We start from the raw sequence: 15,082 nt of genomic DNA on the forward strand, positions 1-15,082 counted from the left end.
CTTTCGATGACACGTTTACACAATTCTGGAACTGGTTTTTTTTAAATTCTGGAATGACCAGAATGAGCGGATTCCGGCCTTGTAAACGAACGACTGGAATTCACAACGCATTTTATTCGTGTCATGTCACAAACAAAATAATAATTGATGAATCGTAAAAAGAGATCACGTACACCCTCGCGCACACGTGGATCCAGCATCGCGCACACGCCCGCCAGGGAGGCTCTTCGCGTGCTTGAGTCATGACTGGACCGGCAACACACCAACTGTGCAATTCTGGCGCCAGAATTAGAGAAATTCCGCCCTCTCTTCAGAATTGACGGATTCGACGGAATTGGATAAAATCAATTCTAACGACGGAATTTGTCACTTTTTGTGTAATCGAACTGTGCATCAACAATAACTAATTCTAGAATTGACCGAAATGCATGTAATCGAAAGCACCCAATGTGGTCTTAAGTTAGTTCGTACTAATGGAAAGTTCGCCTTATCAGTGTTCGTACTAACGAGGTCTGACTGTAATAAATTTTATGTTATTCTCGCTCTACTAGGGAAGTCCCAACGGAGTCAGACGTCGACGCATTTTCACAGGGAACCCTGAGATCAAAGCGGACTAGCAATTAATTATGTAGCCTGTACGAATGTCAGCAGTAAGTAGGGTAGAAGTGCATAGCATAACGAGAGCTCGCATTTGGGTAGCAGCTTGCTTCTGATAACCCGATTGGGTGGTTGGAGTACGGTGTATCCGTATGTAAAAAGCACGGCTACGTGCGCACCGTACACCTTCTCTGTAGCCCAAGTGCACACTCACTGTACAAACTTTCAAAAAATACCTTACAAGGTACCCATGCTATCCGCATAGAAGTAACCAAACTCGTTACCCGACCAAATCCCTAACCGTTGCAGCCCTTAAGAGTGCTTACTTGGACGGCAGACGGACAGTTTGAGGCAATGCTGCTGCTGTTCGTGTGCGGTGCGGGCGAAAATGCAGTGCGTTCTCCCGTTATCCGCCCAGCTCAGTTTGCGGAACGTGAAGAAAAGATCCTGACCGCCGGTCGCCTCCTGAACACTGAGACTGCCCCCGCAGATGGGACTGAGCAAGGCCAGGGACAGGTCTGGACCTCGAGCGGTGCAGTGGTACTTGACATCCATGCCAATATCCGTACAGTTCTCCGAATCGGTAGAGTTTATCATCCGGCAGTTCAGGATATCTTATGGAGTGGAAATTTAATAGTAGAAATATAACGCCCGCCGCGCACGCCACACAAACACGCACGACACAGATGCACACTTGTACACACATACAGATGCACACATGCGTGCACATGTACACACACACACACACATACACGTAACATTAGCCAAAATACACATTCACACACAAACATTGTCGCATGTCCATCACTATAAGCTCTTAGGCCCTGCTCAATGCTGCTGTATTCATCCATAATATTACTAGTACACACCTAAAACACACACAATTAAATGTTACGAATCCGTGTACACGACGGGTCAAGAATCACCTTCCGATTCCGTAGGACGCCACCACACCATGGTCAGGAGTCAGATGTAGCTTTTTTCCTCCTCTATATTATTTATTACTAAGAGCAGTGACCCACTGACACACATGAAGACAAACAAGAAACAAGACACAAAACAAGACACAAAACAAGACAAGACACAGGGGATGTAGGGACGACGTGCCGATGTACAGGGAGGAACTGGATCGACCAGAGGTCTCGGCATGGGCGTTGCAACCTGGCATCGAGAAATGGGGGGGAAATCGGGGGGGGGGGGGGGGGAATGGGGGGGGGGGGGGGGGATCCGTAGTTGTCTAAGGTCGTCTTTGTCCAATGCTGTCTGATTTGTGTTTTAACACAAAACTCCGAGTAGCCGCAGAAAAGGACTTGGTTGTATCATTTCCGCGTGCGTAGTTTTGGACAGATACTTTACACATAGAACCTGAATAAAGCAATTGCATCTTAACCACATTTTTTTTTTTTTACTAAGGCCACAGCTTCCAATCATGACATGCAAAGCAGCGGTGCAGCATAGCAGGCATGAATCGTGGACGTGGTGACGGGGTCATGCGCTCTCTGGCTGACCTCGTTACATCAGCAACATGACTGCCAAGTTGTAGATACAGTGAACTTTACGTATAACGATACTCGGCGCGGCATAGGAAAAGTGTCCTTATACACGAAGTCTCATTGTATGTATTGCAGTTAAATGGGACTTTGCTCTGGGCATGGAAGTTCTGTGGTTATTCGCGAATGTCCGTTATATCCACAGTCGTTATTAGCGAATTTGACTGTACTTCCTCCGTATACAAAAACTTCGTGACATTTTTTTAAGGCTGCGCACTGCTCTGGAATTGTTCCGTTTGACTTGGAATAACACTTGTGGCATTGTCTAACCTGTTTACAAGTTATATACAAAGAAAAAAGCAACTCAGACGAATGAGATTGAGTTTATTCAGAGTTTTCGTCGTTCCTGTCATTGTCACCTGACGACGTTGACTCCGCATCGACAACAGTCGCTGCTTACGCTCGAATTTCGTTCAGATTCTTTTCAGCTGCAATGATGATCCGACGCGGGACTTTGGCTAGCGTACTCTTCGCTGACTCCGCATCACCAACAGTCGCTGCTTTCGCTCACATTTCGTTCAGATTCTTTTCAGCTGCAATGATGATCCGACGCGGGACTTTGGCTAGCGTACTCTTCATTTCCAGAGCTGTGTACGAATCGGTGTCGACTGTCGATTATTCAGTCGTTCCAATCCGCGACCTCCATTATGCCGTGAAACGAGTCACTCAAGCACATCCACACGCTTCGCCTTTTCTACGCAGGAGAATCCTCCCAGCATTCTACAACGGCTTCGACGAGGTCCCTACGATTCCCCTAGGCCACAACGGAGACGTCTGACAGGAGTGGAGAGAGGCGAAGAAAGCCAGGTCGTCGACATTCCGATCCGGAGTCTGCGCTGGTTGCACGACAACTGAAAATGTTTCATCTTTCCGTGCGAGCGGAACCGATTTATGTTCTCACGCTGCGTATGGGGGCCGCGCACCGCAAGTACGAGCCTGGCCAGTTTCAGGGTGAGTCGTGACTACGTGTTCCAGGCGCGAGCTCCACTTCGTCACGGTGTCAGTTTTGAGCAAGTAAGTGTTAGTTTTTTTGTCATTTGACTCGTGAGTCCCTGTCGGCAACCTCCTCACACGCATGGCTTCCGTGGAGAATCTGTTCGAGATCAACCAAACCTACCTCAACATGAATGTGGGTTGTCGATGACAGCCTTTGGCGTGGTTCGTTTAGCAGGTTCTTGCTCAAAAACACCGTTGAAAAAAGTCACGAATTTTTTGTATACGGAGGAAGTACTTACAAATACAATTTCTTCCACACATCGTCGAAAACCGAATCAGACCTAACATCGATGCTTACCTACGTATCTACATAGAACATTGCAAGAAAGAAAAAAAGGTACTCACTCGGTATGCATGCTGTCACTTGGAAGCAGGCCTGCCTGGAAGACTGGGGAGTACTGGCCGTTACACAGTGTGTCAGGTGGTTATCTGAGAGGCTGACGTTTTCGAAAACGAACGGCACGTTTTGTCCGCCGGGAACGTTGAGTATGGAATACGAGGACAGGCGTCCGGGGCTGACATGTATGTCTGCGACCCAGTTGGGTGCTCCCCGGACTAGGCAGACGTATTTGGCTTCTCCTCCTATGTAGCTACAGTTCCTTGGTGCGTTTCTGATACACGTCACTGTCAACTCAGCTGAGAAAAGTAGACAGCGTGTAGGCACCCACACATGCACACACACACACACACACACACACACACACACACACACACACACACACCCACGCACGCACGCACGCACGCACGCACGCACACGCGCGCGCGCACACGCACGCACACATGCACACACACACACACACACACACACACACACACACACACACACACACACACACACACACGCACACACATGCATATATGCACATACAGACACAATGATACACTGACACCCCCCTCCCACACACACACGCACGCACACGCACGCACACGCACGCACACATGCACACACACACACATACACGCACACACACACACACACTCTTACGCACCTGTGCATACACACACAGACAAGCATAGACAGAAAGACACACGTAACCACCCTTCAGCTCATCTTACTTATTGCGGTTTTAGTTCTGATAATTCCCGCGGAAGCCTAGCCTTTCCCGGTCAAAATAGTTGTGATTCGGAATTACGTACAGTGAAACCTGTCTAAGACGACCGCTCAAGAGATCTTCAGAATATGGTCTCTGTTACCAGGTGGTCTCCTTATCCAGGGTCATTTGACTTGAAAGAGCATCATTTGGTCGTGGTTCCCGGGGCCTTCTGGGACAGGTGATCGCCTTATCCGAGTGGTCGCCTTGACAGGTTTTACTGTACATCTCAAAGCTGCGAGCATTGCCCGATCCCGGACCGTCCGTGTAAACGTAAGCACGTACCTGTTTGTCGGTTTGACAGCATGACCGTAACAAGATGGCGGACACCGTGTTCAGAAACGGTGACCTTTCAACAACCATCCACGGTTGGTAGAGCTCCAGGTCTGTTGAGACCATCTGAACGGTGGATGGTTGTAGAAAGGTCGCTGTTTCCGAGCACGGTGTCCTCCACCTTGTTACATGCTGTCAAACCAACAACATGTGTAAACTAAAACAAGTTTTATCTAATAAAACTACATACCTGTGGCGGGTAAGGGCGCAATAGCGGACCAAGCCAATACGACCACCAGCACTAAGCTGAACGTATGGACCTGCGAAACCTGAAATGACAAAAATGAGCAGAAAACGAGAATACAAACATGCCACCCTTGTTGTAGCAAACACCACGAGACACTCAACACATCCCACCACCCCACCCCCCTATCCACAGTTCCCATGTCTGACCGCTACTGTAAAACCGGAAAGTCTAACGACAAAAATGTTTAGCGTTTTTGTAATTTTTGCATGATAACGTGCAGAAAGTTTAACGATGGCTACCTGGCCACCCATCTGTATGCGCAGCTTTACACAGACATCTAGCGATAACGTATTTTTCAAATAACGAAAAATAATTGGTCGTTAAAACGTTAGACTTTGTGACTCGTTAGACTTTCCGGTTTTACAGTACTGAAATTTTTTGGCGGCCGAAATTTTGTGTTGCGAGGTTCAGCATGACGGTGTATACAGGCGGCAGCAGTACAGGCGGCAGCAGTACAGACGGCAGCAGTACAGGCGGCAGCAGTACAGGCGGCAGCAGTACAGGCGGCAGCAGTACAGGCGGCAGCAGTACAGGCGGCAGCAGTACAGGCGGCAGCAGTACAGGCTCCAGCAGTACAGGCCAACAATTTGATTGTGGTTATTCCTGTAGCAGCCAACATCAGTGCTAGGCTTCTATTCAAGTCAGACTTGTATTCAAACCACCTATCTCTGTGTATGTCAATGCTAAAATTAGGCTAATGTGCTGACAGTGTATCTTTAAAATACGGCTTGTATCTAAAAGGCCTTCAATACCAGACAGGCTTTTATACAAGACACTACAGTATGTGCATTTCTCTCTGGACTCACTGCAAGCCTGGCTGAGAGTTCAAGAGCCATCAAAGTGGCATTTGATTGCATAGTGCTGCTCAATGAAATCCGGTCCGGCGAGTGAATACCGCGCTTGGCTTTGTCCCTGCCTAGACCAGCCAACACTGTGTTGCGCAGTTGAACAGTGCCAAGTCGGCTAGTGCAACATGTCGCACACAAGCGCTGAGTCTGTCATGTAATTTTGACATGGGAAACGTCACCACCGCCGGAGTGAGTCCTGCCGACCGTGAACAGTCGACTGGCTATTTTGCTGGATGTACCTGGACTAACGACAAGTCGATGACGAAGGGCGCGCGCCGGTCGTCTAGGTCGTCTAAACAAGATACATACTTGCGGCACAAGTGCGGCCAGGTACATTAGCTCACAGACTGACCACAGCGGGTTCATGGATGAACACATTACTCGACTCAGACGGCAGGAGTTGACCGGCTTTGCGGTGTGGTAGAATACACTACAGACTCAGTCGCAGTGCCAGCGCCGAAGAACGGAGAGCCATAGAACGGAGTGCCGAAGAACGAACAGACTAGAATTTCACCAATTATACAAGTCATGTACAACGAATACTCTTGACGAAGCGCAGTGTAGATCATTGTTAGGGATCTCAGCGCGTGCAGTGCACAGGGTGTTTGCGCATACATTGCGTCATCGAGTTTTGAGTGCAGCTCGCGGACACAGCAGAAAAATGGCGACGGTCGATTTTCGACACTAGGGTGAGTAGGGGACGCGGTGGACACTAGCGGAATCGTCCTCTTCATCGTCGTTCGAACATACTTTGTAATTCCCGCCGAAGGACAGCGTGGTCAAGGCGATATTGCCCCGGTCGATTTTCCTATAATTTTCCATGCGGCAAGAACCCACTTCAGAGAGGATTCAGTCAAAAATTCAGACGTTTTCTCCGGTTAGATTGTCCTAACTTCGATTTTCAGTGCATCAGCCATCGCGAACATCGCCGCGCCATTATCACTCGGAGAGAAGACATCGCGCTCAGTAGAAGAGGTGTTCACGCTGCGTCCAAGAGTGAAAGATTGTGCTCTTTGACCCTCCATAGTTCCTCTGAGAGAGTGTCTGGGACATAGGTAGCTTGGAGATGGCCGTAGAACGTGCTTTCCTGGACGCAATATTCAGCCATTTCTACTGTCTTCTTCAACTTGATTTATTTCGAAAAAATGTTCTTTTCCACGATTTCTGCACTGGACGCGTTTGGGATCGAAAATCTCACCTGCGCAGACTGGCTGCGCAGTTCACGCGCTGAGATCCCTATCATTGTAGTACAAAAAATACGACCGGTCTAGGCCACCCACCCCAGCCCCGTTCTTCCGTGACCGACAGACCAGCACCATACTCCATAGTCCACTACCGGTACATGTACATGACTGTACTCACTTGACTAGTGAGCGCTGGCTGTCGAATGTCGCACTGCTGCGGACGCGACGCCTGTTCCGCCTTCGTCATTGAGGTTGTTCCCGTTGAGGGGCTGGTCATGAATCTTTACCTACAAGAAACACTACTGATAATTCTTTGTTCTACGTCGATTTTGCGTTGCGCTGTAGACACTGCGGATGTACTCAGTCCTTGAGCGGTGCATAGAGGAGCTCAGTTGGCGAAATACTCATACTCATACTCATACTCACTGTAACGCAGGAAAAAGGGATTTAGTTGGACGCACGCATTCCAAAGAACACTGCTAGTTCGAATCTATAACGAAGCACCAGGACCATGCAAGGAAAGAGCAGTGGTGTACAACTAAGACTTAGCTCAGTTTCCAGCAGAACGGTACTGAAGAATTTTCTAGCAAACCTTCCTGGACTGACTGAGTGCGCTGTAGTGCAGGGTGCGACTGAACTCCAATGCCGCCAAGAGGTGTGATCTGTGTGGTGTCCACCACTAAATCTAGTAGTAGTACATGATGTAGTAGTACTAGTAGATCTACTAGTAGATCCACCAGACGGCCGGAGGAGCTCTACAATACATTAGCACCGCGCACAAGGCAGCAGTACTAGTACTACTAGTACTGAACCAGCACTGCAGCAGCGGTCGGAGCTAGCCTACAGAGTACAGTGCATGCAGTATCAAACTATCGCCATGACACCACACTGATTGCCAGTTAGTTGTATCCTATGTAGGGCGTCGGCACCGGTGGTCAGTGTCAAGGACGCGCGCGTGCAATTATTTTATCGCATGAGCGGATTCAGTGAGTGTCCCCTAATACCAAAGTAATGGGCTACTCAGACTACTGGCAAAGTCAGGTCTGAACGTGATTTTCAATGGTGATGCACTCGTGTTTCAACTCACAAAGGTACAATCCCTGCTCAACCACGTCTGAGTCGTAGAAACGGCCGTAGTCACAGCTGACTGTAGTCTGCATACCATAGTGATAGTTATACTTATAACACGACTGTGGCTCCTCCGCGCACTAGCCCTTGGCGGATTATGCCGGCATAATATCTGGCATAATCTTCGGATTTCGTCAAAAAATTATGCTCCAGCATAATAATTATACGGTTTCAACGTGTAAGGTCGGCATAATCTTTCGGTTTAGACAAAATTATGCTTAGGGGCATAATACAGCTTTGTCAGGACCTTGCAGATGTTTTTTTTTAAATACCCCAGTTACGACTCCTTGTCAAAGCCCTTGGCGCATTATGCCGGCATAATGTTTGGCATAATCTTGGGATTTCGTCAAAAAAATTATGCTCCAGCATAATATACGGATTCCAACGTGTAAGGTCGGCATAATCTTTCGGTTTCGACAAAAATTATGCTTAGGGCATGGCCGAGTGTGTATGCGTGGCTTCTCAATCCTCTATGTACAGCGTGAATACATAGTGGAACCGAGCATAAATCAGCATAATTCAGCGTATTTGTCGGCATAATTGTGGCATAATCAAAAGCATAATTTGACGATTGGCCGAGCATAGTCGGCCAATGGCTACTCCGTACTCAGTACGACAGTAGTCAAGTCGAGCGAGCTGCAACTCCCGGTGCTGAACGGCTGGCTCGCGCTACGGCTACATGGCTACTTCCGCCTCCCCTGTCTAGCTCCCAAGACGAAAAATTAATGATAGTAGCCGACAGGCGGAAATTAAAAAAAATTTTTTTTTAATAAATAACGCGACCAGTTACATAGTTCAGTATAGCGTAACTAGTAATAGTAGTACCTTGGTGCTTTCTTCATTGGTCCTTTTACTTTCATATCAACCAAGTTTTACTTTACCCCCCCCCCTCCTACATCCCAGCACACACAAATGTATAATTACAAGTTTTTTTTGTTTTTTTTTTACTAAGGCCACAGCTTCCAATCATGACATGCTATTTGATTCAGGCAGAACAAAACAAAACTTATGGCAGGCGCTTATTTATTTATTTATTTATTTATTTATTCAACATCTCCTGGCCCGTCCGAAGACTGCCAATAAACATGAGAGGTCAGGTGATAGCCAACCACGGCAAGCTAAAAGGGAAAAAAAAGAAAGATGCTGTCAGAGAGGGAAAGGAGATAGGGAGAGAAAAAGAAAGGGAGGCACATTAATAATACATGGGATCACTTCGGATGAGACAGTGTGGAAAGCTGGACTGTGAATTTCCTGATATCCTGGCATGTCTTAATGCTAGTAGGCAGGTTAGACCAAAGGGAGTATGCTGAGAAGAAAGGGGATTTCAAAAACAGAGAGGAACTAGCTCGGGGCAGTGATAAGGCATTGCGTGTTGGTCTAGTGGTAACAAACTTCCTTGAAACTCTGTTCCACTTCTTTATCCACATACCAAAACATGCATGAAACAAGGCAGAAAAGGTACCAAATTCACCCAATCTATCTACCGTCACTATCCGCCAAGGGCTAGGTTTACATGTTTATTTCCGACTGAAGTCAGGCGGTCAAGCATGTGATGGATTTGATAGTCACGTGAAAGAACCCCTTTACTCTGTGCCTTGATATCGTCACACATACAAAACTGGATCTTACCAATTGTTTATGTGGCGAGAAGATGTACACAGGGTACACGAAATAGCATGGAGCTAACTTTCTCCTCGCCAGACTCCTGCCAAAGGATAGGACATGGAAAGGAGGTACATGTTGTTTTCCCTCTGTTAGATGGCAATACTAAGACGGAAGACTTGGAGTCAGGTTTTGAGCTTACCGTATGGCTCTGTGGAAGATACGTGTTCCTATCTCTTCAGAATAAATTCTCAGCAGTAATGAGCGAAGTTCAGTCAACGGAACAACTATAATAATAATTTTATATTGAACAAAATGATGGACCACTACTATGCCGAAAGCAGACCGAGGCCGGGGAACGAGATAACGAGCTCGACAAAGCGGAAAGACACGTCAAGCCCGCCAACACGGCAACAGGCTTGAAGAAAGTAAAATAATCAGGGTAGTATTGTGGTGCTTGCAGGTAACTGGTTTGCGGAGTTGAAGGTTAGATGGACGTCTCGTGTGATCTGGATGGCAGTCGTGAGTCAGTCAAGTTTCACGTGTCAATTCGGCGGGAAAGCGTTAGCACCAGTGTGGGAAGCAAACCCTGTCGTCTACCAATTAACACCAAAGTCGCTACCACTTATTCATACTGTTGTGCGCAGCGCGCGCTTGCGACTAGCTGGTTTGGAGGTGACAGCGTAGAATGACCGAAGGTCCTCGACGTCTGTTCTCACCGTCTAGGAGCGACGCCGACTCACGCTGCTATCTGGTGGCCACGAGGTGTTTGTTGCGCTAATATAAGCACAGTCTCCAATAATAGCACGTCTCCAATAATAGAACACCTTGGGGCGGCTTTCCAAAAATAACGTGCTCAGTCTCCATTATAAGCACACTATTAATTCATTATCTGTACGGGCGAAAAAAACCTTGAAATGTGTGCGTCTGACATTAATTTGGCATGGCAACATGCCTCTGAAATGAGGTTGAAATAATAATGGAGCAGTCTCCAATAAAGGAACGTCTCCATTAATAGCACGGGGCGGAGGTACATTGAAAACACAAAGGACCGTGCTTATATAAGAGATAATACGGTAATTAATTAGTTGGCACTTGTATTCCTGGCGATGTTTGTGCCTGGAGATCACTATGTACATGTGGTGTAAGTGGAGCTCTTCATGAATTCTGGCACACTCTTCCTCAGCCTACTCCAGCTCAAATGATGAGGAGTGTTTCCGCGAAACACTGTGTGTTGAGCACGGAGTGGTGCTTTCTTGCAGGTTTGCCGAGTCGAAACGTTTGACGGCCATGGACTTTTCGTGTGCTCTGGATGGCATCCGTGAGTCAGTCAAGTCTCAAGTACAGTCGGCGGGAAAGTGAGAGCTCCAGTTTGGGGAGCAAAGCCTTTCCTAACAAATCAACGCCGAAGTCGCTGTCACTTATTCGTAGTATTGATTGCAGTGAGGCTAAGACATAGTGCGACTGCATGTGCCTGGCCCCGTGGGTGAGTGCATAATTGTGTTTGTATCAAATATCAAGCACTTACAACAGAGGCGAAGGTTGGACATACACATACATGTTACTTTGCCAGGGCTTATCTAATACTAGTATGTTACTAGTATTGAACTAAAATTTAATATTGCGACAGAGCTTTCGGAAGGAGAAAAGCAACACACATCTGCAACATCTATACTATAGGTCTTTGTGGCCATCTTCAATAGGTCCGTCAAATAGTAGTACTGTAATAGGTTTTTCATTTGACCGGAAGAGACCACACCACGCTTGCAGACCACAGCACGACCAGTTCACCAGCCGCACTACACGAAAGCAAGTACAGTACTGGCAACTGAAATCCGGCCCCCTGGGCGGCCGCGCCGCCCAGGGGGCCGGGGTCGGATTTCAGTGGCCAGCACTGTAGTGTAGTATTACTCCTGCAAAGTCTTGTTTCGTTCCATAAAGTCAGTTGACGGGGAACTCATCAGAGGAGAAGCAGTCGTTGAATGAAGGGGTCAAGCTGAACGAGAGAGCTTGGAAGCTCAGGGCCCTACGCTATGCATTTTTGCCTAGCTCATCGCGCATGTTGTTAGAACTGATGGAAATGTTTTTTTTCCTTTCATTACCTACATCGTTGTATTGCAAAAACGTTTCAATGAGTCACTGAAGTAACGTCTTCTGCATAGCTACGGGACCGGCGCTGACTCTGCGGATCACGGGCGTTCTGGAGTCGACGGGATCTCTCTTCCGACGTTTCCTGTGACCGGCGCTGATTTGACCGTTCACGCTTATTTTGGAGACGACGGGATCTCTCTTCCAAAGCATGTTTTTGCTGACGCATCCTGTAATCTATTCGGCAACTAGCGTCCATTCTAATTGCATTTCCTCCTCGTCTCCCTATTCCTTTCCAGAAAATCTCCCTATACATCCGTCATTCCCTGCCTGAATGCCTTGCCCGCAGACCTGAGAGCCACAGCCTCGCAGTCCCTGTTTCACAGTCACATTTGCACGCACTTCTCTGACACCAAACACAATGCCACTCATCACTGACATGCCTCTGTCCTCCTTCTTTGAGCGTTGCGCTTATTCTTATTAATTTTTGTGTTTCTGTTTCGGTATATTTCGTATTCCAAGGCATACCCCGAGGCTATAGGTATTATTGAGTAAAGGGCCATTCTGGAACATTCAGCATAATTGTATTTCTCTTGCTCGGCTGTTCATTACGAATCATTAGCCCTCCACTGTCTGCTATCTCAACCCTACAGCCTCCCATTATAATGGAACTCCCTTCAATTTAGACTACGTCTTTGGGAAATCCTCAAATATATAATAATAATAATAATAATAATAATAAGAAAGGTTTGCTCCCCACACCGGAGCTCGCGCTATTCCGCCGACTTTACTTGACACTTGACTGACTCACGACTGCCATCCAGAGCACACGAGAAATCCATCGAACCTTCGACTCGGCAAACCTGCAAGAAAGCACCACTCCCTGCTCAATACACAGTGTTTCGGGGAATTCACCCCTCATCAGTTGAGCTTGAGTAGGCTGAGGAAGATTGTGCCTGAAGAGCACCACTTATATAGTGCTCTCCAGGCACAAACATCACCAGGGATACAAACTTACAGAGACGCTCCGCTTCCAGCGCGATAAACACCTCGTGAACACCAGATAGCAGCGTGAGTCAGTGTCGCTCCTGGACGGTGAGACAGACGTCGAGGACCCTCGGTCATTCGCAACGCTGTCACCTCCAAACCAACTAGTCGCAAGCCCGCGCTGGGCACAACAGTACGAAGTAGTGGCTTTCTTACAAATCATCGCCGAAGTCGCAACCACTACTTAATAATAATAATAATAATTTTAAAACGAAGGTAAGTTATGGGTCGCAAATATCCACGCAAACACACATCCAGTCATAATAAGGCACTTGTCATAAGTACGGATACTTATGACAAGTGCCTTATTATGACTGGATGTGTGTTTGCGTGGATATTTGCGACCCATAACTTACCTTCGTTTTAAAGTATTATCCGCCTCCGACCTTTTTAAAAAAAAAAAAAAAAAAAAAAATAATAATAATAATAATATTGACTGGTTTTGAGGGAAAGAGACAAACGGGAAAAGTCTGAAGAAAAAATTGACTGTCACCACCAGGACTCGAACCAGGGACCCTCGCTTGTAGCCAGCGATGCTCTAACCGCTGAGCTATGGTGTAGTCGTCATCAAAGCAGAGACTGTTCAACGTTTTCTTCAGACTTCGTAATAATAATAATAATAATAATAACGAGAGAGCTTGGAAGCTCAGGGCCCTACGCTATGCTTTTTTGCCTTGATGACCTAGACAAAAAAAAGCATAGGGATGTTATAAATTCTTTAAAAAATTCCTTTTTTTTTAAGACATAACCTGGGATTCGAACCCGCACTACATGCATTCCCCCATACACTTCGCATTCATACCCATTCTTCCAAGTTGCTTCACGTTATGATCTTCCATTTGAAAGCCCTATTTGAAAAGCATTGTGGCCAGCCGTCTGTACGTGATCTGTGATGGTACAGTACGGTAGGGATAGGTACGGGACAGGTACGATCGAGGGTAATACGACACCGTCTCCCGTACCGTACCATCAAACACAGCTGGCCACATACAGCTGCCCGCAATATTCAAATAGGGCTTTCAAATGCAAGATCATAACGTGAAGCAACTTGGAAGAATGGGTATGAATGCGAAGTGTATGGGGGAATGCATGTAGGGCGATAGTGCGGGTTCGAATCCCAGGATATGCCTGAAAAAATAGGAGAATTGAAAAATGTATACCATCCCTATGAATTTTTGCCGTCAGATATGGGATAGCGCCAGGCGTGACACAAACAAACAAACAAACACACAAACAAATACCAAACGAGAGAGCTTGGAAGCTCAGGGCCCTACGCTATGCTTTTTTGCCTTGATGACCTAGACAAAAAATGCATAGGGATGTTATAAATTCTTTAAAAAATTCCTTTTTTTAAAGACATAACCTGGGATTCGAACCCGCACTATCGCGCGCCCTGCATGCATCCCCCGATACACTTCGCATACATACTAATTCTTCCAAGTTGTTTCACATTGTGATCTTGCATTTGAGAGACCTATTATTTTGAATATGCATTGTGGCCAGCCGTCTTTGATGCCACGGTACGGTAGGGGATAGGTACGGGACAGGTACGATCGAGGGTAATACGACAACGTCTCCCGTACCGTACCATCAAACACAGCTGGCCACATACATGTACAGCTGCCCGCAATATTCAAATAGGGCTTTCAAACGCAAGATAATAACGTGAAGCAACTTAGAAGAATGGGTATGAATGCGAAGTGTATGGGGGAATGCATGTAGGGCGATAGTGTGGGTTCGAATCCCAGGATATGCCTTAAAAAAAGGAGAATTGAAAAATTGATAACATCCTATGCTTTTTTGCCGTCAGATACGGATAGCGCCAGGCGTGACACAAACAAACAAACAAACAAACAAACACACACACAAATACCAAATTAAAGCTGTGTCGACCCTGGCTAGCGCCAGACGTTACTGAAGTAACGTCTTCTGCATAGCTACGGGAATTAAAGCCGTGTGGACCCTGGCTAGCGCCAGACGTTACTGAAGTAACGTCTTCTGCATAGCTACGGGAATAATAATAACAATAATGCACTTTGTGACGAGTTACAAAAGCTCCACATGATGATTAATGTTAAAAAGTCAGGTGTTATGGCGCACTAGCCAGTGGCTAGAGCGTCTTAGCGCCGCATGAACACCTGCCAGCTGGCAGCTTGATTACATTAATCAATCACGCAGATTCACGTAGCTAATCAGTAATCTACAGCGCAGCTCCGAAACTGCGCCCAGAGAGGTTGCAGCTCACACCTCGTATTTCTTCCACTCCAAACCTTTCCCACGTGCCTTGCTTTGAGTGTTGCCTTTGTGAAAGTAGAGTCCGCTGCTGTTGCCTGGCTTTCACAGTTTTGCTCCTTGCTTTTTCTTCAGCTCC

At 46.9% G+C, this 15,082-nt stretch overlaps 1 protein-coding gene across 1 annotated transcript in view; it reads right to left on the reverse strand.

Annotated features, from left to right (window-relative positions):
- LOC135821678 (fibrillin-3-like) overlaps window positions 1–7,436 on the reverse strand; it is a 13,090-nt gene extending 5,654 nt beyond the window's left edge. The window contains exons 1-4 of the mRNA XM_065334677.1: window positions 7,025–7,436; window positions 4,758–4,836; window positions 3,489–3,779; window positions 924–1,211 (exon numbers count right to left, since the gene is read on the reverse strand). Coding sequence (XP_065190749.1) covers window positions 924–1,211; window positions 3,489–3,779; window positions 4,758–4,836; window positions 7,025–7,123 — 757 coding nt within the window. The 5' untranslated portion in view covers window positions 7,124–7,436. The remainder of the gene's footprint in view (window positions 1–923; window positions 1,212–3,488; window positions 3,780–4,757; window positions 4,837–7,024) is intronic.
- Window positions 7,437–15,082: the final 7,646 nt, after the last annotated feature.

Source organism: Sycon ciliatum, chromosome 7 (assembly GCF_964019385.1).
Source record: "Sycon ciliatum chromosome 7, ocSycCili1.1, whole genome shotgun sequence".
NCBI lineage: Eukaryota > Metazoa > Porifera > Calcarea > Leucosolenida > Sycettidae > Sycon > Sycon ciliatum.